The sequence below is a fragment of the Oncorhynchus mykiss genome, chromosome 10, assembly GCF_057628025.1.
Source record: "Oncorhynchus mykiss isolate SJ-2025 chromosome 10, ASM5762802v1, whole genome shotgun sequence".
Classification (NCBI taxonomy): Eukaryota; Metazoa; Chordata; class Actinopteri; order Salmoniformes; family Salmonidae; genus Oncorhynchus; species Oncorhynchus mykiss.
The window spans coordinates 60550716-60576220 of NC_143031.1; the positions used below are offsets into that span (position 1 = coordinate 60550716).

At 42.0% G+C, this 25505-nt stretch overlaps 1 protein-coding gene and 1 pseudogene across 1 annotated transcript in view; one reads left to right on the plus strand and one right to left on the minus strand.

Moving 5' to 3' along the window:
- LOC110534383 (neuromedin-K receptor) overlaps positions 1–21184 on the plus strand; it is a 28184-nt gene extending 7000 nt beyond the window's left edge. Inside the window, exons 2-5 of the mRNA XM_021619228.3 lie at positions 7995–8183; positions 10676–10826; positions 14857–15053; positions 15319–21184. Coding sequence (XP_021474903.3) covers positions 7995–8183; positions 10676–10826; positions 14857–15053; positions 15319–15637 — 856 coding nt within the window. The 3' untranslated portion in view covers positions 15638–21184. The remainder of the gene's footprint in view (positions 1–7994; positions 8184–10675; positions 10827–14856; positions 15054–15318) is intronic.
- A 3343-nt stretch (positions 21185–24527) lies between these two features.
- Positions 24528–25240, minus strand: LOC149980117 (ecto-ADP-ribosyltransferase 5-like; annotated as a pseudogene).
- Positions 25241–25505: the final 265 nt, after the last annotated feature.

A 25505-nucleotide genomic window follows, 5' to 3' on the forward strand; every position in this document is an offset into this window, starting at 1 on the left:
AACATGTTACTGGGCTCATCCATAACTGTGGCCTTACTCTGGACCTGATTATTACCGAGTGGCTAACTATTGATAAATCCTCTATTGTTTATGTTGCTTTATCTGATCACCACAGTGTATTTTTTTTAATGTTCTTGTTGCCGATGGCGCAGGGTAATACTGAACACATTATAAAAAAATGCTATCTTACCTCCGAAGTTTATTGAGTGTATGAACAATACACCATCCCCTATTCTGCCTTCCTCTTGTGATGATTTACAGTTGAAGTCGGAAGTTTACATACACCTCAGCCAAAGACATTTAAAATCAGTTTTTCAAAATTCCTGACATTTAATCCTAGTAAAAATTCCCTGTCTTAGGTCAGTTAGGATCACCACTGTATTTTAAGAATGTGAAATGTCAGAATAATAGTAGAGAGAATTATTTATTTCAGCTTTTATTTATTTCATCACATTCCCAGTGGGTCAGAAGTTTACATACACTCAATTAGTATTTGGTAGCATTGCCTCGAAATTGTTTGACTTGGGTCAAACGTTTCGGGTAGCCTTCCACAAGCTTCCCACAATAAGTTGGGTGAATTGTGGCCCATTCCTCCTGACAGAGCTGGTGTAACTGAGTCAGGTTTGTAGGCCTACTTGCAAGCACACACTTTTTCAGTTCTGCCTACAAGCTTCCTGACTGATGTCTTGAGATGTTGCTTCAATATATCCACATAATTTTCCTCCCTCATGATGCCATCTGTTTTGTGAAGTGCACCAGACCCTCCTGCAGCAAAGCACCCACACAACATGATGCTGCCACCCCTGTGCTTCACGATTGGGAGGGTGTTCTTCAGCTTGCAAGCCTCGCCTTTTTCCTCCAAATATAACGAAAAGTCATTATGGCCAAACAGTTCTATTTTTGTTTCACCAGACAAGAGGACATTTAACCAAAAAGTACAATCTTTGTCCCATTGTGCATGTGCAAACCGTAGTCTGGTATTTTTATGGTGGTTTTGGAGCAGTGGCTTCTTCCTTGCTGAGTAGCCTTTCAGGTTATGTCGATATAGGACTTGTTTTACTGTGGATATAGATACTTTTGTACCTGCTTCCTCCAGCATCTTCACAAGGTCCTTTGCTGTTGATCTGGGATTGATTTGCACTTTTCGCACCAAAGTACGTTCATCTCTAGGAGACAGAAAGCGTCTCCTTCCTGAGCTGTATGACAGCTGTGTGGTCCCATGGTGTTTATACATGCGCACTATTGTTTGTACCGATGAACGTGGTACCTTCAGGCATTTAGACATTTCTCCCAAGGATGAACCAGACTTTTTCTGAGGTCTTGGCTGATTTCTTTTGATTTTCCCATGCTGTAAAGCAAAGAGACACTGAGTTTGAAGGTAGGCCTTGAAATGCATCCACAGGCACACCTCCAATTGAATCAAATGATGCCAATTTGCTTAGCAGAAGCTTCTAAAGCCATGACATAATTTTCTGGAATTGTCCAAGCTGTTTAAAGGCACAGTGAACTTAGTGCATGTAATCTTCTGACCCACTGGAATTGTGAAACAGTGATTTATAAGTGAAATAATCTGTCTGTAAACAATTGTTGGAAAAATTACTTGTGTCATCCACAAAGTAGATGTCCTAACCCGACTTGCCAAAACTATAGTTTGTTAACAAGAAATTTGTGGAGTGGTTGAAAAACGAGTTTTAATGACTCCAACCTAAGTGTATGTAAACTTCCAACTTCAACTGTAGTTGATCACTTGAATTGCAAATTAAGGGCAGTCATTGATGCCATAGCTCCAGCAAGTCTGAAAAAGGCCACATCCAAACGGAGTGAGGAAACATTCAAATGTAAGATAAATTGTAGAAAGGCAGAGCGGAAGTCGAGACAGTCAAAGTTGCAGGTCCATTATTCTGAGAGAGCAACTTGGCATATATCAAGGCAATTTGAAATGCCAGACAAGCTCATTTCTCTAACCTGATCACTAATTATCAGAATAATTTGAGAGTGCTATTCTTGACAATTGATGGGCTGATAAATCCTACCCCCGCAAAACTGTATGAACTTTCCTCCACATCTAAATGTGATGAGTTTGTGGCATATTTCAGAGATAAGATAAGAAAACATTGGGCTGGGTATCAGTCAAGCAAGACCTGATGAGAAGTGTGATGATATGTGCCCTAGCCTACCACGCAAAGGCACTATGGAGTTATTTTCCCTGGTTGACACGGACATGCTCAGGAAAGTGATATCACAACACAACCTGCCTTATCGATCCTATCTATACCCACCACATTCTTCAAAACAGTTTTTAATTACATATCTGAAGAAGTACAAGCTATTGTTGATCACTCACTCCACTTTCCCCACTGCACTAAAAACTGCTATGGTGAAACCGTTCTGAAGAAAAGTAATCTAGATTCTTCAGCTCTATGCAATTTTCAGCTCTTAGCAATCCCCTAGGATTGTGGTCAAGAGAAATGTTAACATTTAATCATGAGCTATTTCTAAATGATTTGGCTGCTGTACCCTGGGAGCTGATTTATCTAGAGGATTATTTAAATCACACTACAGAATGTTTTATTGATTTGCTCACTGAGGTAATGGACCATCATGGCCCTATAAGAAAGAGTACAGTTGGTGCTCGTCCATCTCCATGGATTGATGATGAACTGGGTGAGGCTTTTTCTCAAAGAAATATGGCAGCCAAGTCAAAATTAGAAATTGATGAACAGAATTATAGAACATTAAGTAATTATGCAGTTAAATTTAATCGAAAAAAAAAGTTATTTTACAACAATGCTTTTACTGATTGTAAAAATTATTGTAAAAAGGTATGGAACACAGTTAAGGGCTTACTTGGTACATCTATCTCATCATGCCCATCTAGTGTGGAGGTTGACAGGAGAATAATAACAAAACCAGTTGATATTGCCAATCATTTTGAAACATTTTTTACAAAGAAAATTAATTTACTGAGCAACAATGTAAACATACATTTTTCCAAACAAGCTATTGTCCAATGGATTGATGAACATATTATGAGCAACAAGATCTGCTCTTTTAGTCTGCAAACGGTGTCAGTGGAGGAGGTGTTAAACCTATTGAAGTCATTACCTGATGGTACATCTACAGGTTATGGTCTCATGGGCAATTTTTTGCTTCGCTGTGCTGCTCCCCAGATTGCAGTTCCACTGGGATACATTGATCACTGGAAAAGGGGATGTTTGCAAATGTATGGAAGCATGCGAAACAGTGTCCTATTCCAACAGACTGCAAAGAACCCATTACTCCTGCCAATAGTCGACCAATTAGTCTACTCCCTACACTCAGTAAGATATTGGAGGGTATTGTGAGGAGACAAATATGGGAGTACATGGAAAATAATGATCTGATTACAGCCAATCAGCATGCTTATCGCAAAAACCATTCCACTACCACTGCATTGGTTGACATGACTGACCAGTGGCTCAATGCTATGGATAATGGCAAGTTTGTGGGTGTACTATTTTTAGATTTCAGTGCAGCATTTGATTTAGTGGATCGTGAAATAATTTTGACAAAATTAATGCATTATGGTTTTAAGGAGCTAGCATTGAAATGGGTACAGTCATATCTAACTGACAGGAAACAGTCCACCTATATCAATGGTTCATTTTCTTCCCCTCATGTGTTAAACTGTGGAATACCGCAGGGCAGCTGCCTTGGGCCACTTCTTTATTTAATATATACCACCGACCTTCCCTATGCCTTAGCTGAAAGTCAAGCTACTATATTTGCAGATGATACTACAATTTATGCAACAAGACAATCGGTTCAACAGGTACAGCAAGCTACAAGGAGATTTGGAGAATATTGGGGAGTGGGTTTGCCAAAACAAACTTGTTTTAAACACCAAGAAAACCAAAGTTATGTCGGTCTGTTCCACTAGGAAGGCCAAAACAGCATGGGATACAATTAAGTATGGGAGGAGTACAAATTGAAGAAGTGGCAGAAACCAAACTATTGGGAGTACAGCTAGACAACTGCTTATCATGGTCGTCTCAAATAACTAATCTATGTGAAAAAAATATTTAAACAGCATGCATAATCAGAAGGGTAGCTAAATATTTACCAGGAAAAATTATTCAGCAAAAAACACAAGCATTAATTGAGAGTCAGGTGCACTACTGTTCTGTGGTCTGGGGAAATGCATCATCAAGTGAAGTTAGGAGGCTGCAGAATGCACAGAAAAAAGCAGCAAGGATTGTTTTAAGTTGGAGATATGGTTATTCTGTTGCAGTCAAGCGCAATGTTCTTGGTTGGTCATCAATCGATAAGATAATTGAAAAAAACATGCTTATTTTATTTCATAATATACATCATTTAAAACGGCCAAGTTCTATTCACAATGTTATTCAGTTGGTAAGAGACAGACATTCCGTAAATACTAGGAATAGATTGTCCACCATCTATGCGTTATCCTGACAGAAAAGAGAAATAGGCAAAAAAAAACATTTAGAGCAATAAAAAAATTGAATAAATTAACTGAGCAAACCAGAAACCTTTCAATATATAAGTTTAAACATAATATAATATGTAGAAATGTTGTGGGACTATAGTAGATGAAGAATCAATATTTTTTACATTGAGTATTTATTGGGTCATTATGTTAGTATATTATGTATGTTTGTAATAGTGTGTTATATGAGGAAATGTGTTCGTATTATAAATTGAAGTTTAATGTTTAAGGACTCTTGGAAGATTAGTCCAAATGGGGACTAAAAGAGATCCAAATCAAAATCCAATCAATCAGCCAATCTCCATGTCAGGTGCGTGAATGAGGACCCAAAAGCGAATTAACAAACAGAGTTTCTTTAATTATGAACACACGTGGGCTCAGATGGACAGGTAGATTCCGACAGGACAGGACAAGGTTGCAGCAAACACGATGATAGTCTGGTTCAGGCATGAGACACACAAACAAGAATCCGACAAGGACAGGAACAAAAACAGAGAGAGATATAGAGGACTAATCAGAGGGAAAAAGGGAACAGGTGGGAAAAGGGGTGATGAGGTAGTTAGGAGGAGACAAGGAACAGCTGGGGGAAAGCGGGGGAGAAAAGGTAACCTAATACGACCAGCAGAGGGAGACAGGGTGAAAGGAAAGGACAGAAAGACACAACATGACAATACATGACACTCCAACCTTCCATTCTTAAGCAAAATTCTGGAGAAATTGTTTTTTTAAACAACTAAAAAAAAATCTAACCTGGTTTTCTTGCCCACCACAGCACAGACAGCCTAAGATAAAGTGGCAAATGATCTGAGAGCCAGACGCTGAACAGCTCTCTGTCCTTGGGTGTGGGTTGGTCTCTCCGGTCCAGTTCTAAATTGGTTTAGGACCTCTTAAACCGGTCAAGAGCTTTTTATCACCCTTAGTGAACATAACTCAGAGAAAATACATATCCCATGTGGTGTTCCACAAGGATCGATTTTCGGTTCAGTTTATATGTTGCCCCTTGGCACCGTCATCAGAAAGCACAACATTGATTTTCACTGCTGTGCAGACGATACACAGCTTTACACTTCTGTGTCACCAGAGCATTTTAGCTCCACAGATAAATTATTAGACTGTATTAGTGATTTAAATACTTGTATGGTTCACAGCTTCCTCCAGCTAAATCAAGATAAGAACGAGGTACTTATTATTGGAGCCAAAGCACACAGAATCTGGCCGCGTATTTTAATTCACGGTCAAATAAGATAAAACACCAGGTAAAAACGTAGGTGTCACTTTAGATTCTGAACTAAACTTAGAATCACACATTAGGAATGTGACCAAATAGCATTTTACCACCTGAGGAACATTGCCATGGTACGGCCGTTTCTCTCTCAGGCTGATACAGCGAGACTGTAATGCTCTCCTGTCTGGTCTACCAAAGAAAGCCATTGGCCAACGTCAAAACGCAGAACGCTGCAGCATGGCCAGACAGAGAGCACACATTACACCAGTTTTAAAGTCTCTGCACTGGCTGCCTGTGAGTTTAACAATTCATTTTAAGATTATTCTATTGGTTTTTAAATCAATCCACAACTGTGCACCCCAATACATATCAGACATGCTTTTGAGTTATGTACCCAGTAGGTCTCTCATGTCCTTTGGCACTGACCTTTAAACTATCCCAAAGCCCAGGACCAAGAGGCATGGAGAGGCAGCCTATAGTTACTATGCCCCCAGCCTCTGGAATAGCCTTCCAAAGAACCTGGGGGGGGCTGAAACTGGGAACATACAGTACCAAAGTTTGGATACACCTACTCATTCAGGGGTTTTTCTTTATTTTTACTATTTTCTGCATTGTATAATAACAGTGAAAACATCAAAACTATGAAATAACACATATGAAATCATATACTAACCAAAAAAGTGTTAAACAAATCAAAATATATTTTATATTTGAGATTCGTCAAAGTAGCCAGCGTTTGCCTTGATGACAGCTTTGCACACTCTTAGCCTTCTCTCCAGCTTCACCTAGAGTGCTTTTCCAACAGTCTTGAAGGAGTTCTCACATATGCTGAGCACTTGTTGGCTGATTTTCTTTTTTTTTCCTTTTTTCTTTTTTACCCCTTTTTCTCCCCAATTTCGTGGTATCCAATTGTTGTAGTAGCTACTATCTTGTCTCATCGCTACAACTCCCGTACGGGCTCGGGAGAGACGAAGGTTGAAAGTCATGCGTCCTCCGATACACAACCCAGCCAGCCGTACTGCTTCTTAACACAGCGCGCATCCAACCCGGAAGCCAGCCGCACCAATGTGTCAGAGGCTACACCGTGCACCTGGCAACCTTGGTTAGCGCGCACTGTGCCCGGCCCGCCACAGGAGTCGCTGGTGCGCGATGAGACAAGGACATCCCTACCGACCAAGCCCTCCCTAACCCGGACGACACTAGGCCAATTGTGCGTCGCCCCACGGACCTCCCGGTCGCGTCCGGTTACGACAGAGCCTGGGCGCGAACCCAGGGACTCTGATGGCACAGCTGGCGCTGCAGTACAGCGCCCTTAACCACTGCGCCAGTTGGCTGCTTTTCCTTCACTCTGCGGTCCAACTCATCCCAAACCATCTCAATTGGGTTGAGGTCGGGTGATTGTGGAGGCCAGGTCATCTGAAGCAGTACGCCATCACTTTCCTTCGTGGTCAAATAGCCCTTACACAGCCTGGAAGTGTGTTGGGTCATTGTCCTGTTGAAAAACAAATTTGGACTCATCAGACAATAGGACAGATTTCCACCGGTCTAATGTCCATTGCTCGTGTTTCTTGGCCCAAACAAGTCTCTCTTTCTTATTGATGTCCTTTAGTAGTGGTTTACTTGCAGCAATTCGACTATGAAGGCCTGATTCACGCAGTCTCCTCTGAACAGTTGATGTTTGAGGCTGGTAACTAATGAACTTGTCCTTTGCAGCAGAGGTAACTCTGGGTCTTCCTTTCCTGTGGCTGACCTCATGAGAGACAGTTTCAACAAAGAGCTTGATTGTTTTTGCGACTGCACTTGAAGAAACTTTAAAAGTTCTTGAAATGTTCCATATTGACTGACCTTCATGTCAAAAAATAAAGTAATGAATGAATGTAATTTCTCTTTGCTTATTTGAACTGTTCTTGCCATAATATGGACTTGGTCTTTTATCAAATAGGGCTATCTTCTGTATGCCAACCCTACCTTGTCACAACACAACTGATTGGCTCAAACGCATTAAGAAGGAAAGAAATTCCACAAATGAACTTTTAACAAGGCACATCTGTCAATTGAAATGCATTCCAGGTGACTACCTCATGAAGCTGGTTGAGAGAATGCTACGAGTGTGCAAAGCTGTCATCAAGGCAAAGGGTGGCTATTTTGAAGAATCTCAAATAGAAAATATATTTTGATTTGTTGTTTTATTAATGTTTTTCCTGTGAAGCGCATTGCGTCATATTCATGTCTGAAATGTGTTGTATAAATAACGCTTGATTTGATTTGACACCCTTGCAGGTACATGGCCATCATCCACCCGCTGAAACCCAGGCTGTCGGCCACAGCCACCAAGGTGGTGATCTTGTGTATCTGGGCGCTGGCCGTGGTGCTGGCCTTCCCTCTCTGCTTCTACTCCACGATCCGCATCCTGCCCCGCCGGACAATCTGCTACGTGGCTTGGCCCCGGTCATCAGATGACTCCTTCATGTGAGTGAGACACTCTGGGTGCATCTCAATAGTCGGAAGTGGGTTCCTTTAACTCACCTCCTCTTGTTCATCTTCGCTGATCTGAAAACAGCTTTGGGTTGATTGGTAATGAAACTGTATATTGAAGTGAACATGCTGCTGGTGGTTTGGGTGTGGGCTACCGTGGCTGTGTATTGATAAGAACACTGGGAGTTGGAGGTACACTTCAAATGGGCTAATTCCCAGTGTATTCATACCAACCCTAATCTAGCGAACCTGATTCTAATAATTAGCTGGTTGAAAAACTGAATCAGGTTAGTTACAACTGGGGTTGGATTGAAAACCTACAGGAGGGTAGCTCTCCAGGAACAGGTTTGGAGAGCCCTGATGTAAGGTAAATAACTTGGCCAATTATACAGGCACTAGTCAAAAGCACATACATCCAAAAATACTCAAAACTCAATAGTATCTACAATATGAAAAAGGATCTAAGTAATATCTACACAAACAAACCTACTTAGGCATTGGAGTTACTTACATACCAACAAATAATACGATCAATAATGGCGCATAGACAATCATAGAAAACGTGCTCAAATCAAAAGTACACGATAAAGGAGCACAAACATATACTGAACAAAAATGCAAATGCAACATGTAAAGTGTTGGTCCAATGTTTCATGAGCTGAAATAAAAGTTAATAGAAATGTTCCATTTGCACAAAAAGTTTATTTCTCAAAACAAATGTACATCCCTGTTAGTGAGCATTTCTCCTTTGCCAAGATAATCCATCCACCTGACAGGTGTGGCAAGAAGCTGATTAAACAGCATGATCATTACACAGGTGCACCTTGTGCTGGGGGCAATAAAAGGTTACTCTAAAATGTGTAGTTTTGTCACACAACACAATGCCACAGATGTCTCAAGTTTTGAGGGAGCGTGCAATTGGCATGCTGACTGCAGGAATGTGCACCAGAGCTGTTGCCGGATAATTAAATGTTAATTTCTCATAAGCCACATCCAACATCATGTTAGAGAATTTGGCAGTTCGTGTGCCCAACGTCGTTTAAGAGAATTTGGCAGTACGTCCCACCGGTCTCACAACCGCAGACCATGTGCAACCATACCAATCCAGGACCTCCACATCCTGCTTCTTCACCTACGGGATTGTCTGAGACCAGCCACCTGGACAGCTGATGAAACTGTGAGTTTACACAACTGAAGAATTTCTGCATAAACTGTGAAAAACCATCTCAGGGAAACTCATCTGCGTGATCGTTGTCCTCATCGGGGTCTTGACTTGACTGCGGCGTCCTAACCAACTTCAGTGGGCAAATGCTCACCTTCGATGGCCACTGGCACACTGGAGAAGTGTGCTCTTCACGCATTAATCCGTTTTCAACTGCAGATGGAAGACCGTGTGTATGGCATCATGTGGGAGAGCAGTTTGCTGATGTCAATGATGTGAACAGAGTGCCCCATGGTGACAGTGGGGTTATGGTATGGGCAGGCATAAGCTACGGACAAAACACAATTGCATTTTGTCAATGGCAATTTGAATGCACATAGATCCTGAAGCCCATTGTCGTGCCATTCCTCCTCTGCCATCACCTCATGTTTCAGCAGGATAATGCATGGCCCCATGTCCCAATGATGTGTGCACAATTCTTTGAAGCTGAAAATGTCCCAGTTCTTCCATGGTCTGAATACTCACCAGACATGCCACCCATTGAGCATGTTTGGGATGCTCAGGATTGACGTGTAAGAGCGTGTTCTAGTTCCCACCAATATCCAGCAACTTCTCACAGCCATTGAAGAGGAGTGGGACAACATTCCATAGGCCACAATCAACAGCCTGGTCAACTCTATGCAAAGGAGATGTGTCGCACTGCATGAGGCAAATGGTGGTCACACCAGATAGTGATTGGTTTTTTGATCCACGGACATACCGTTTTTTTTCAAGATATCTGTGACCACAGATGCATATCTGTATTTCCAGTCATGTGAAATCTATAGATGAGGGCCTAATGAATTTATTTCAATTGAATGATTTCCTTATATGATCTCAATAAAATCGTATAAATTGTTGCATGTTGCGTTTTATATTTTTGTTCAGTGTACTTTGAATGAACGCATCCTTGAATAATTGTTTGTATCAACTGGAATTAACTGAAAGTTTGTCAGGTTGCCACATTGATTGCATACAGGTTAATTAATATAAGGTGGTGAGTGTCCCGCTTCTGGAGAACTGGGTGGTGATTGGGTAATTGGAATGTCAGTCCGTATGAGTAGAGGAATTTCATACACACAGGACAGCTAGCCTAGAGAGAGAGATAGATAGATAGACAGACAACCAATGCAGACTAGTTAACGAAGAGAGCAACCTAGACTAATGCATATAAATGTGAATTAGATTAAATATAATTTGCAGAATTACCATGTTTTCCCATTACATTCACAGGAATGCTCTGCTTTTCCTTCCCGACAGCTATCTATTCTTCTCTGGTAAACAGGTATCATATCATTGTGACGGTGCTGGTGTATGTGCTGCCCCTAGTGGTGATGGGTATCACCTACACCATTGTGGGCGTGACGCTGTGGGGAGGAGAGATCCCGGGGGAAGCATCAGATAACTACCACAGCCAGCTCGCAGCCAAGAGGAAGGTAACGCAAAAATACAACTCCATTATACACATAACGTCCTTTGGTAAAGCCATGTGTATTCCATTTGTAAACCAATGTGGCGACCATTAATTGAATGCAGTAGATTCAGCCAGTCATTTTAACTGGCACGGTCACGAGATGTCCCAATTGTCTCAGTTTCATTTTCTCCCGTTTATTTGGTGTGAGAAGTAGAATACTGTAGGCCTTTTAAAAATGCGGATGGGAAAAGAATTTCTGCAAACAATAATGATAATAATAATAAACTGAATATGCGCTTCTGGTGGATTTGAGGGTTTATCCGTGTTTGACCCAATACATTGTCATTACAATAATTGATGTAGCTATACCATTGAAATGAATAACTGACCCTGTACATGGCACAATGATCTCTCTGTATTCCCCACTGGATTTGGCTACCCATCAGGTAATCCAGCGTTATGCAGGCAAACAACAGAGATTGGTCTCCTCTTTAGAGATGACAATGCATTCAATTAACTGGACACAGTGTATCTCATCATTGATCTTTGAATTAGAGTCCAGGCTCCGTATGTATCAAGCGTCACCGGGTAGGAGCGCTGATCTAGGATCAGGTTCCCCCTGTCCATGTTATCTAATTCATTGTGGTCTAAAAAGCAAAACTGGTCATAAATCAGCACTTCTATTCGGAGATGCTTCATATATATGGACCCTGGTCCCCACAGTTATCCATAAGGATTCAGGTAATGTGAACCAGTATGACTAACATCTATTAGGCCAGATGTGGGTTTAACAGGTGTGGGTCAGATTATAGATAGGCGACGGCCAATCCGACAGGTCTAGATATGGGAATTATTGGGATTATTCCAGGACACCCTGTGAGTAAACCCAGACTGTATTTCTGGGTTGTTATTGTTTTATTCATGAGGATTACACTCAGATTACGGGGGATCAGCACACCTGGTTCTTTGTTTTGGACAGATAGCCGAGGCCATGACACCGTATTCGTTTACAGTGATTTATCCGGTGATGTAGCCTGTGATCCTGCCTGACATTTGACCTCGGCGCCAGCACACGTTTGGTGTTGTTACTTGCTCTTGTCTTATTTCAGAACTGGTTCTCTTTTTGATTGTTTTTAGTTTTTGTCGTGAAATGCACCTCCATATAAACTTGATTTCATTTGAGCAATGCAGTGATGGAGGGTTAGTTAACCTTGCACTTATACACAGTTCCAATTCCCCAGTGGGTTTGAATGGGCCACAAATACAGACTAGAAGTAATTTAGGATAAAAGCGTCCGCTAAAAATGATTGGATTTATTGGATTAGCCAATAAAGTCCCTGCCAAACCCTTTTTACCGAAGCTAGACGAGGGCTGAGAGAGGTTCATTAGGCTGAATGTCACCCATTGTCATACCGTCAGGTCCTATTCGGTGGTTAGTTTAAAAGCAATTGCTAATGAGGTCAGCGATCTGTTCCCAGCCAGCTCAATTGACCCATGCTGTGACCTCTTCAGCAGACCACCAGTGCTCTCGCGTCAACTACCTGCGACCTGCTATGTCATGCGTCATGGACACCCTTTCTCCTGCTTTAAGTAGCTCCGGAAAGGATTCTACCAGACACCGTTTGTTCGTCATTAGACTCAGTGTCCCAGACACACTGTACATACCAAAGAGATGACACGTCTTCATAAGCTTTCTGCCACATTGTTAATCATCCAGAAGATGATGCAGGTGGCGCTAGTTGATCCTTGATTTATAAGATCCTAATTGTTATTGTTCATAAACAAGGTAACGGACAGCTTGATCGATCACTTAATCAAGAGGCTGAAGTATACAGCTAGTAGTAGTTAAAAGGATAGTTCGGCCAAATGACAAAATTACATATTAGTTTCCTTTACCCTGTAAGCAGTCTATGCTCAAGGTAAAAGAGCAATCCATGCTTTGTTTTTGTTTACATGGCCACTATCTCCAAATGCGAACTTGTTTTTGCATTCTTGGCCCATAACCAATGCAAGTCAATATTCCTGATGTTAGCATAAACATGACCAAGCCCAGAGACATACTGTAGTTAAATCTAAGTCTTTAGGATGTCTACATCTGTGGGATGTTAAATCGGAATATAAAGACTTTCCCACCATTTAGTGCTTTGCATGCAACACCACTGTACATTAGTTTCCTAAGCCTAGTGCTAGACTAAAAGGCATGCTCAATGGAGAATCTCAAAGGTTTAGCGAATGTAGGTTAAATCTAACGAGTAAAGTGACAGAATGGAATCTATATGAAAGGCTTTGGGGAGTTTCTTGGAGCTCAGACTGTTTGACGGACAGACTGACCATTCATTGGAGATCACAATCACTAATGCTCTATGGGCTGGCAGCCATCTTGTCACATGACATTGTGAGCATAGTTCACTTGATGAGACTATGGCTGAGTTTCAAACTCATAAAATACACACCCTCGTCCACTTACCCTCACCTTATGCCCTTGGGGGAATCCCCGTCACCATATTTGACATCGGTCCAAACGATTATCCAAACAAGGGAAGTTCGCAACGTAAGCCCCTCAGCCCTCGTTTTTGATCGAGTTTGCGAGTGTACAATTATGTTCACTTCGGGCCATAATTCAATTCGCGAGGATTATACATCCGCGAAGAAAAGTCAGCCGAAATTAAAACCTCAACGTCAATATGGAGTCAACATACAAGTGTAAGTAAAAACAAATGTAAATAAGGTAGAAATTGTGCTACTAACACGTCTGGTAAAAGTAATATTGTTTTTGTTTCGGTTAGCTTATGGAAATTGTAGAAATAAAACATTTTCCTTCTTCAGATGTTCCAGCTAGGCAGGCTAACATTAGTTAGCTAATTCATTGGCTAGCTATCATACAGTAGGCGTATATTAATTATGATTTATATAGTTAATAAAAGTAGACATGCAATCACAATTGACTGTAGCGCATATAATGCAACCACAAGCTACCTACCGGTGGCTGAAAACATAATCGTCGCGGGATGAACGAGTGACGAATTTCCGGGCAAGGGCGGTCCATTACAAAATCATTCCTTCCTCCCTCGCCCCTTGTCCTGCAAGTGTATAGTCGTCAGATGTTATCAGAAGTGTCCACTTAATTTGAGGGCTGAGGGGATAGGGTGTGTCTTTTAAGTGTTCGGAATGCAGCCTATATCATGAGATGATCGACCGTACCTGCTATAGTGATGACACAGTAGTAACACAATAGTGAACACAACAGTGAGGATACATGGACAAAGATCTTCCTCGCTGACAAGACGGACAAATTGCAGTTTGCATTGTCCAGGCGTGTCTGAGCTTTGATTTTCAGGTAGTCTAAAAAGAGACAAAATTCTATCAGATGAAATTTGTCACAACTCCTCCATACAAGGCAACAAAGTACAAACTTTTTGAGATCTGATTTCAAGTTTCGAAATGCTCTTTGAGGATTTTAAGTGACACAATCAGTTCATGGAATTCACAGGATCTTTGAAGTGAGTTGCTTCCTTCGTGTTGGCTCTAGATCGTCAGGATATGGAATACAATCTCAAATGTATCACACCGTTGGACCATCAATGGTAGTCCTGACCATTTATGTGTAAATGAAGCAATTATATTTTGAGGGTGTTGTGAATGGCTCTTTTGAAAGGTGTTGTCGTGATGAAAAAAGTATATCCTAAACTGCTGTGGCTTCTAGGACGGAATGAAAATGCCAACCTGAGGACGAATCAATCATGGTGCCCACACTTGTGAGAATCTATTGAGCGTCACACAGTCTGTCCATCTCAGAATCAGGTACTTTGTGAAACCAAACATGAAGTGGCCGTCCAAATGTTGATTTTTTGATCGACATCTTGTCTCAGAGCTACACAGAATAAAGACAACGTACTTTATTTTTCCTCTCTTTCTCTCTCTCACTCCTATTTTCTTATTCTCTCCTCTCTTTCTCTCATTGCTTTCTCCCCCTCCCTCTCTTCCACCCGGTCTCCCCCATCCCTGTCGCTCTATTCCTCCTATCCTCCCACTATCCCCTTCCTAACCCCCAGGTGGTGAAGATGATGATCATTGTGGTGGTGACCTTCGCCCTCTGCTGGCTGCCGTACCACGTCTACTTCATCGTGACGGGCGTCAACAAGGCTCTGATGAGGTGGAAGTCCATCCAGCAGGTCTACCTGTCAGTGCTGTGGCTGGCCATGAGCTCCACCATGTACAATCCCATCATCTACTGCTGCCTCAACAGCAGGTAGGATCCAGCACCTGGGCACTGTTAAGAAGGCACCAAAGCATAGAATGAAGATAAGCCTTACCCATAACTCATTTATATTTTCAGTTTAAAAATGTTTTTTTCTTTGTTCCTACTTTGTTCCTAGGTAACCACTGGCTAGATGGATAAGACCAGATGAGAAAGATACCAGTGTACCTTCTTTAGAATTCATAAGCCACCTCTCAAATGTTAAAAATCTAACAATGCACTCATCTGTCTGGTTTGGGTTGTGGTTTGGATACAGGTTCCGGGCGGGCTTCAAGCGGGCGTTCTGTTGGTGCCCGTTCGTCCGGGTATCCAGCTATGACGAGCTGGAGTTGCGCAACAACACTACCCGCCACCGATCCGGCCACCTGGGCAGCATGTGCACCCTCTCCCGCGTGAACACTGGGACCAACAGTACCAACAATCGCCAACACAGCATCAAAAAGGCAGTCTCCAGCTGCCATGGCAATGCCGGTGTTAACGGAGATAACAATGGTAACCATGGCAACCAACCGGCGGTAGCCAAGTCCAACCTTTACAGTGACCCCGATGATGTGGCCGACGATCAGTTCTCCTGAGATGTTTATGATGACCATGACCACATTCTAGAGTGTTCACGAGTGGTTTGGAAAGTCGTTGTCAACATTTCGCCTTCCGAACTTCCCTCAAACATTCCAAGCAAGCCTTTAGATTTTAATTTTATTTTACCAAGCATAAGTATTTCATGTGAGTTTGTTGCAAACGCGGTTGTTCTGTATAAAGTATTTTATGCTGGCTTGATGCAGTGAGATTTTTTTGATTTTATTTGTATTTTGCTTAGCTTTCGAAAAGCATTTGTTTCTGCCTTTTCTCATTTCCAAACCCCCCTCACGACACTGACTGGACATCTGGTAGGCTGCTGTCTCGACGGGCAGATTTGTGGGCAGATTTGTGACATCTGGACTAAGCAATGAAGGCAGAGCTTACCAGTAGTTTACCAGTGTGGGCATGCATCTATTACTCAGGCAGGCTCCCCTTGAAAGAATGTTAGGAGTGGTTGGAGGTTGGGCATATATATATATATATATAACACATAATAATGAAAAGGGAAGGTTGTTGCACACAGATGGTTTATTAATGTGTCTTTCTGTACCATAATCATACACCCTTTATCAGCTTGTCATCAGTTATGCAGACTGATACCCCACAGATTGAAATAGCTGTGGACTGTATGTCCTGAAATGGTATTATTTTTTTTAGAGAGAGAGAGAGGCACCTGGGGCAAGAGATTATTCAGTGTTTCTCTTTCAGCCTGCAATTTCCTGAGGATAAATGAGAATGATAGGATGTTCCATTTTGTTATTGACATTTCTCTCATAAGCTGCTTTTGTCGTTATAGGAATTGTACAGTGCCATTTATTTTTTAAATGTACGAGATATATGTCTTATGTAAGCAGAGGATTGGTCTTTGCTTTTGTGATATACCGTGGTGTATACTTACTGTGGTTAAGGCCATTTTTAGCACTTTAGTCATTGAGGGATAAACGCAGACAAACACACGCACACACTCAGACATGCACAGACACATTCAGCCATCAACATGAAAGTATTTCACGGAGACGTACTGTGAAGTACTGTGCACTGTGTACTAAAACTAATCATCATGGGAAATGGTGCCGTATTAAAACACAATCTGAGAGCTTTTTTTTAAATAAAAACCCACCCATCCATCTCTTTGATTCCATGAAGACCTTTAATCCAGAGCTCATGGCTCTTACATAAACATGCCAGTACTCACTCTCCCTCTCTCTGATAAGCGTCTCGTCACCTTATCACACACATTTGCACACACACGTATGCATGTACACACGTGCGGTCGCATGCACACACACTCGCACGGACGAGCGCACACACACCCACGTGAGGGTGCACGCACCCACATACACACACACACACTAATCCCAGTGAAAGGATACTGCAGTTATTTATTGTGTAGTGGGATTATCACTGTAATGTAAATTGGCAATATAGGTCCTTCTGGTATTGTACTACAAAATACTGCAAGTTAATCATGACATTTAATCATAGTAAAAGTTCCCTCTCTTAGGTCAGTTAGGATCACCACTTTATTTTAAGAATGTGAAATGTCAGAATAATAGTAGAGAGAATTATTTATTTCAGCTTTTATTTCTTTCATCACATTCCCAGTGGGTCAGAAGTTTACATACACTCAATTAGTATTTGGTAGCATTGCCTTGAAATTGTTTAACTTGGGTCAAATGTTTTGGCCCATTCTTCCTGACAGAGCTGGTGTAACTGAATCAGGTTTGTTGGCCTCCTTGCTCGCACACCATTTTTTAGTTCTGCCCACACATTTTCTATGGGATTGAGGTTAGGGCTTTGTGATGGCCACTCCAATATCGTGACTTTGTTGTCCTTTAGTCATTTTGTCACAACTTTGGAAGTATGCTTGGGGTCATTGTCTATTTGGACGACCAAGCTTTAACTTCCTGACTGATGTCTTGAGATGTTGCTTCAAAATATACACATAATTTTCCTGCCTCATGATGCCATTTATTTTGTGAAGTGCACCAGTCCCTCCTGCAGCAGAGCACCCCCACAACATGATGCTGCCACCCCCGTGCTTCACGGTTGGGATGGTGTTCTTCGGCTTGCAAGCCTCCCCCTTTGTCCTCCAAACATAACGATGGTCATAATGGCCAAACAGTTCTATTTTTGTTTCATCAGACCAGAGGACATTTCTTCAAAAAGTACGATCTTTGTCCCCATGTGCAGTTGCAAACCGTAGTCTGGCTTTTTTATGGCGGTTATGGAACAGTGGCTTCTTCCTTGCTGAGCGGTCTTTCAGGTTATGTTGAAAATGACTCGTTCTACTGTGGATATTGATACATTTGTACCGGTTTCCTCCAGCATCTTCACAAGGTACTTTGCTGTTGTTCTGGGATTAATTTGCACTTTTCGCACCAAAGTACGTTCATCTCTAGAAGACAGAACCTGTCTCCTTCCTGAGCGGTATGACGGCTGCGTGGTCCCATGGTGTTTATACTTGCGTACTATTGTTTGTACAGATGAACCTGGTACCTTCAGGCGTTTGGAAATTGCTCCCAAGGATGAACCAGACTTGTGGAAGTCTACAATTTTTGGCTGATTTCTTTTGATTTTCCCATGATGTCAAGCAAAGAGGCACTGAGTTTGAAGGTAGGCCTTGAAATACACCCACAGGTACACCTCCAATTGACTCAAATGATGTCAATTAGCCTATCAGAAGCTTCTAAAGCCATTACATAATTTTCTGGAATTTTCCAAACTGTTAAAAGGCACAGTGAACTTAGTGTATGTAAACTTCTGACCCACTGGAATTGTGTTATAGTGAATTATAAGTGAAATAACCTGTCTCTAAACAATTGTTGGAAAAATTACTTGTGGCATTCGCAAAGTAAATGTCCTAACCGAATTGCCAAAACTATAGTGTGTTAACAAGAAATTTGTGGAGTGGTTGAAAAATGAGTTTTAATGACTCCAACCTAAGTGTAAGTAAAGTTCCGACTTCAACTGTACACCACACAGGAGTTTGATGGAATCTTAATTGGGGAGGACGGGCTCGTGGTAACGGCTGCAGCGGAATCAGTGAAACGGTATCAAATACACCAAACCTGTGGTTTCCATGTGTTTGATGCCATTCCATTTGCTCCGTTCCAGCTATTCGTATGAGCCGTCCTCCCCTCAGCAGCCTCCCCTGATACATTGATTACACCAAATATTAGGTACACCTACCGAATACTAAGTTGAACCCTTTAAAAGGCCACAATAAAATGTGTAGTTTTGTCATATCACACAATGCCACAGATGTCTCAAGTATTGAGGGAGCATGCAATTGGCATGCTGACTGCAGGAATGTCCACTAGGGGTGTTGCTAGAGAATTCAATGTTCCTTTCGCTACCAAAAGCCACCTTAAAGGTCATTTTATGGAATTTGGCCCTCACAGAGGCTGGTGTATGGCGTTGTGTGGGCAAGCGGTTTGTTGACATCTGCAATCATCACCTCATGTTTCAACATGATAATGCATGGCCCCATGTCGCAAGGATCTGTACACAATTCCTGGAAGCTGAAAATGTTTCAGTTATTCCATGGCCTGCATATACTCACCAGATATGTCATCCATTATGTCATCCATTGAGCATGTTTGTGATGCTCTGGATCGACGTGTACGACAGAGTGTTCCAGTTCCCGCCAATATTTAGCAACTTTGCACAGCCATTGAAGAGGAGTGGGACAACATTCCACAGGCCACAATCAACAGCCTGATCAACTATATGTGAATGAGATGTTGCGTTGCATGAGGCAAATGGTGGACACATCAGATACTGACTGTTTTTCTGATCCACGCCCCTACTTTTTTTGTACATTATATACACAAAACCCCATAAAATTAGTGAATTCGGCTATTTCAACCACACCCGTTGCTAACAAACATTTGCAGTAGAATGGCCTTACTGCTCAGTGACTTTCAACATTGCACCGTCACAGGATGCCACCTTTCCAACAAGTCACTTCATCAAATTTCTGCCCTGCTAGAGCTCCCCCGGTCAACTGTAAGTGCTGTTATTGTGATGTGGAAATGTCTAGGAGCAACAACGGCTCAGCTGCGAAGTGGTAGGCCAAACAAGCTCACAGAACAGGACTATCGAGTGCTGAAAAGCGTAGTGTGTAAAACACCTCTGTCCTCGGTTGCAACACTCACTACCAAGTTCCAAACTGACACTGGAAGCAACGTCAGCGCAATAACTGTTCGTCAAGAGCTTCATGATATGAGTTTCCATGGCGCACACAAGCCTAAGATCACCATGCGCAATGCCAAGCATCGGCTGGAGTGGTGTAAAGCTCGACTCTGGAACAGTGGCAACGTTCTCTGGAGTTACGAATCATGCTTCGCCATCTGGCAGTCCAACGGATGAATCTGGGTTTGGCGGATAACAGGACAACCCTGACTGCCCCAATGATAGTTTCAACTGTAAAGTTTGGTGAAGGAGGAATAATGGTCTGGGGCTGTTTTTCATGGTTCGGTCTAGGCCCCTTAGTTCCTATAAAGGGAAATCTTAACGCTACAGGATACAATGACATTCTAGATGATTCTGTGCTTCCAACTTTGTGGCAAAAGTTTGTAGAAGGCCCTTTCCTGTTTCAGTATGACAATGACCCATGCATAAACTGTGATCCATACAGAAATGGTTTGTCAAGATCTGTGTGGAAGAACTCGACTGGCCTTTGGGATGAATTGAAACGCCGACTGCGAGCCAGGCCTAATCGCCCTCTTATAGCTGAATGGAAGCAAGTCCCAGCAACAATGTTCCAACATCTAGTGGAAAACCTTCCCAGAAGAGTGGAAGCTGTTATAGCATCAAAGGGAGGACCAACTCCATATTAATGCCCATGATTTTGGAATGAGATACTCAATGAGCAGTATAGATATGAAGGTTCTTTCTCCATCTTCCTCACATTCCTCTCTCTCTCTCTGCCCATATGAATGTACAGTAATGCTTTTTTTTAAAGTATTAAAATGTGCGTATATTTGCCAAAACGTAACAGCGGTAAAACGTTTATTTTCAAGGTTATTAAAAAAAAAATACATACAATGTTTACCTAAATTATAGTGAATATTGTAGGTTCAGCTACTGCAATGCATAGTCAGAAATGTTCAGGTTTATGTTGTGCAGCTTTGATGGGTGCACAGTTCAATCACATGTACAAAAAAATACCTGTTTTATCCCCATGGAATAGTGTTTACTGGCTTGTTAAGGCAGTGTGCATATTGCAATGTTTAGATTAATTTAAAGAGGCTCACTTACACCACAATCAAACTCCAGCATTTTGGATAATATGTGTATTTTCTCATAATTGTCATTTAGTACCCATCCATTTATTTTCAAACACAGACACTTGACGTAAAACTCATGCTAGCTTGCATATTCATGAATGTACCAAAGCATATAAATTGTGCAAATAACTGTTAAAACTTGCAATTTTTCAATTACAGAATGCCTCTAGTCTATTTGCCTATTCTGGCTACTGTGTGAGTATGCATCGATTGAATAAAGGTGTTTGCTGACCAATGCTTGTGATTTAACACCATCTTCAATCCCTACTTTAAACAGTTGCACCATTTTGCAGGGTGTTCATCGTTCACTTGATCTATTCACTGTTCAAGAAATGACAGCAACATGGGTGATGTTTCTCTAAACTGCCCCAAATGACATATCTGAGAGGTCCGTTTGGACTGTGAAGCACTAGTTTTTGAGATCTGTTTCGAGAGGCTCTTAAAGTGCAAAGGCAATGCTACTGTATTTCGAACACAATGTTCACTCACACCAGTCTATAGATAATCATTGCTCATGCTATTGTGGCCCTCAACAAGCTCTCCCCTATAATCATTGCTCACGCTACAGTGGCCCTCCCAACAAGCTCTCCCCTACACTAATACACCCCTAGAGAGTGTCAGTGTGTCATCCATGATTACAGCCTGATGTCGGGTATGCTTCTATCTCTCCATCTGGAGACAGATTGGCGTTGCTGCACAGGAAAGGGAAAGGGAAAGGGAAAGGAGGGATACCTAGTCAGTTGTACAATGGAACGCATTCAACTGAAATGTGTCTTCAGTGGTCTCATTACGTTCTTCTGACTGTGCGGATGAGCGATGAATGTGTCTCAGTGGTTTTCAAAAAGTAACTTTCCCTCCCTAATAACTGTTGGATGGACTGAAAATAAGAAACTCACGTACTGTGTGTGTGTGTGTGTGTGTGTGTGTGTGTGTGTGTGTGTGTGTGTGTGTGCGTGCGTGTGCCTGTTTATGTGCATGCTGTTTGTCTCTGTGTGTGTCCTGCAATAATTCAGTAAACCGGCGGAACTATCTGGACGTCCGCGCAGTCGTCAACCACATGTTGACCTCCTGTCAGGCTGAGCATACCTCAGACAGGAAAAGACAGCTGGGAAAACAGAGGAGTCTCATTTGGCTCTGAAACACCTCCTATAGAGTCATTTCCAAGTGTCAATGTCATTTACTTTCTTTACCCCTCTGGAAGAAATAGTGCCCTGGAGAAACAGTTTCACGTACATATAGTGCCCCAAAAAAACAGTGTCACGTACAAATAGTGCCCCAAAAAAAACAGTGTCACGTACAAATAGTGCCCCAGAGAAACTGTCATGGACAAATAGTGCCCTGGAGATATGGATGGTGTTAACAGATACACTACCGTTCAAAAGTTTGGGGTCACTTAGAAATGTCCTTGTTTTTGAAAGAAAAGCACGTTTCTTGTCCATTAAAATAACATCAAATTGATCAGAAATACAGTGTAGACATTGTTAAATTTGTAAATGACTATTGCAGCTGGAAACGGCTGATTTTTATGGAATATCTACATAGGACGTACCGAGGTCCATTATCAGCAACCATCACTCCTGTGTTCCAATGGCACGTTGTGTTAGCTAATCCAAGTTTATCATTTTAAAAGGCTAATTGATCATTAGAAAACCCTTTTGCAATTATGTTAGCACAGCTGAAAACTGTTTTTCTGATTAAAGAAGCAATAAAACTGGCCTTCTTTAGACTAGTTGAGTATCTGGAGCATCAACATTTGTGGGTTCGATTACAGGTGCAAAATGGCCAGAAACAAATAACTTTCTTCTGAAACTCGTCAGTCTATTCTTGTTCTGAGAAATGAAGGCTATTCCATGCGAGAAATTGCCAAGAAACTGAAGATCTCATACGACGCTGTGTACTACTCCCTTCACAGAACAGAGCAAACCGTCTCTAACCAGAATAGAAAGAGGAGTGGGAGGCCCCGGTGCACAACTGAGCAAGAGGACAAGTACATTAGAGTGTCTAGTTTGAGAAACAGACGCTTCACAAGTCCTCAACTGGCAGCTTCATTAAATAGTACCCACAAAACACCAGTCTCAACTTCAACAGTGAAGAAGCGACACCGGGATGCTGGACTTCTAGGCAGAGTTGCAAAGAAAAAGCCATATCTCAGACTGGCCAATAAATAGAAAATATTAAAATGGGCAAAAGACACAGACACTGGACAGAGGACCAACACTTTGGATGTCATGTTTATATTTTTGTTCAGTATAACAGACTTTCAGCAGGCTTATAGGGAAAGGGAATTCAACACGTACGGCACGTAGACAAAGAAATGGATAATATGACGATTTTGTGGCAGCTGTTTTGTTCGACTTCAGTGCAGCTTTTGACATTATCAATCATAATCTGCTGCCGGGAAGAAAAAAAAAAATGTTTTAATGCAGTGGCGATTTTAGAATGACAATCTAGGTGGGGCAAACATATACAAATAAATTGTGGGATGCATGGCAGCAAAGCCACTACACAACACAACACTAACTATCACATTAGTTGCACTATAACGGTGACAAACGGTGCCCACAAACTGTTAGGGCCTACACAAAAGCTGTCCCAACAGCAGAGCTTTCCATTCAGCACCACGGAGTGAATCCTTACCACCGCTACACCTGGCTCTCTGCGGAGCCTTGTCTGGCAGCGAAATAGTTCATTCAGCCTCATTTACTGCCTTTTAAAAAACATGTGGTCAAGTGCCACAAAGAGGGACATATGCAAATTGGCCCAGAAGAGAGCAGTACATGGCGAGCCTACATTGATAATATGCATGTCAACCTCTCCTGGCTCAGGGTGGAAGAAAGATTGACTGCGTCACTGCTTGTCTTTGTGAGAGGTATAGATAGACATGTTGAAACCACCGAGCCGTCTGTTTAAGCGACTAACGCACGGCTCAGACAACCCTTCATGCCCAAGACATGCCACCAGAACAGACTACGGGAAATGCACAGTACTACATAGTAGAGCCATGACTACATCCTGAAACTCAGTCAAGCAGTAAAATCAGATTAAAAAAACGGATAAAACGACAACTCATGGAACAGTGCGGACTATGACGAGACACTCAACGGCACACACAGCATACTCAAACACATGCTAACACATCAGCCACTGGCACTGAGTAAAGCCTGTCTGTCTATGTATGCTGATGACTGAACACTGTGCACACATACATTTTAATATTGTTATTTTGCTGTAAGTTATTTTTATTGATTTTGTAGTGTCGATATGTTATGGGTAGTTTCGTGTAGTAATGTGTTGTGTTATGAATCGTTTTATTGTATGTAATTGTGATTGGACCCCAGGAAGAGAAGCTGCTGCCTTGGCAACCGCTAATGAGGATCCGGAATAAATACAAATGCAAAAAGGTGAATTAGTACCTAAGCTACTGTACATACAAGGAATTGTTTGTTTGTTTGTGTGTGTGTGCATGCATGCATGTCTTGCAAACCTTCAGTTTGTTGGAGGTCAGTCCCGATGGTCAGGAAAACCGAGAAATGCAGCCATTGCTCAGCAACCTACTAGAGGAGCCTTCAGAGGTTAAAGTAAGAGATAAAAAGAGAGAACGAGAGGGGGGGGAGAGAGAGAGAGCCAGGGGTTGTGGAAGGGGGGTTCATTTCCAATCAGCAAGATCGCTGTACATGCTGAACAGAGTTGAGTCTGAACATTTCACACACTAGAATCTAGGCCGGGCCTAACCTGGAAAGGAGGTAACAGTCGTGATTGCCGTGAATCCTTGAAATTGTCAAAACGATCTCGCTGTATTCCTCATCATAATTGTTTACTACTTCAGGCATACTAAAGACCCCTGCTGGAGAAAACAGCTGCTCAATGCTTTCTGAGTCACAAGTGTGGGCATCCACATTGACTACAGTGCCGGAAGTGATGCTGAAAATGGTCCCATTTTTTTGTAGCAGCTTCCTCCAAATCGGAACGTTTGGCCTTGGTTGTGGTAAATCTCCCAAATGGCACTTCTGAAACTACTTGTGCCTCATACTCTTTGCTTGAGCCACGAAACACAGTTTGTCAGTTCTCAGTTTTGAAAAGCCTCATGGCATCCATCATCAGGAAGTGGAGGGATTTTAACCGGAAGTCACCGTTGTAGACATTGACATTCCCACCCTGAGTTTCCACTCAATCGTTGAAAGTCTTTCGGAAATCCTCTCCCCCATGTCCATAAGCCACAAATGCAGCCGTGTGTTCCTTGACACTTCCTGGGATTAACTTTGCACACTGCTTTGCCTCCCATGTAGCATGATATGCCATACTGACATTTAGCTCTGCTTTCAATAGACCCCCTTCTTTAGCATCTGTTCTAGACATTGAATGGTCATCCACTGCATTAAAAGCCATGTCCATTTTCTTTACCACAGTAGTAACTTAAAGAATGGAGAGTAGTTAAACATTATTTCAACCCAGAGAAACTGGCAAACTACCCATGTGGGACCCAACTTTTCAATACAGCAATCTAATTTAGCAATTTTGTGCCATCTGACCTTATATCAATATTTTCCGTGACCGGTTGATTTTGGGAAAA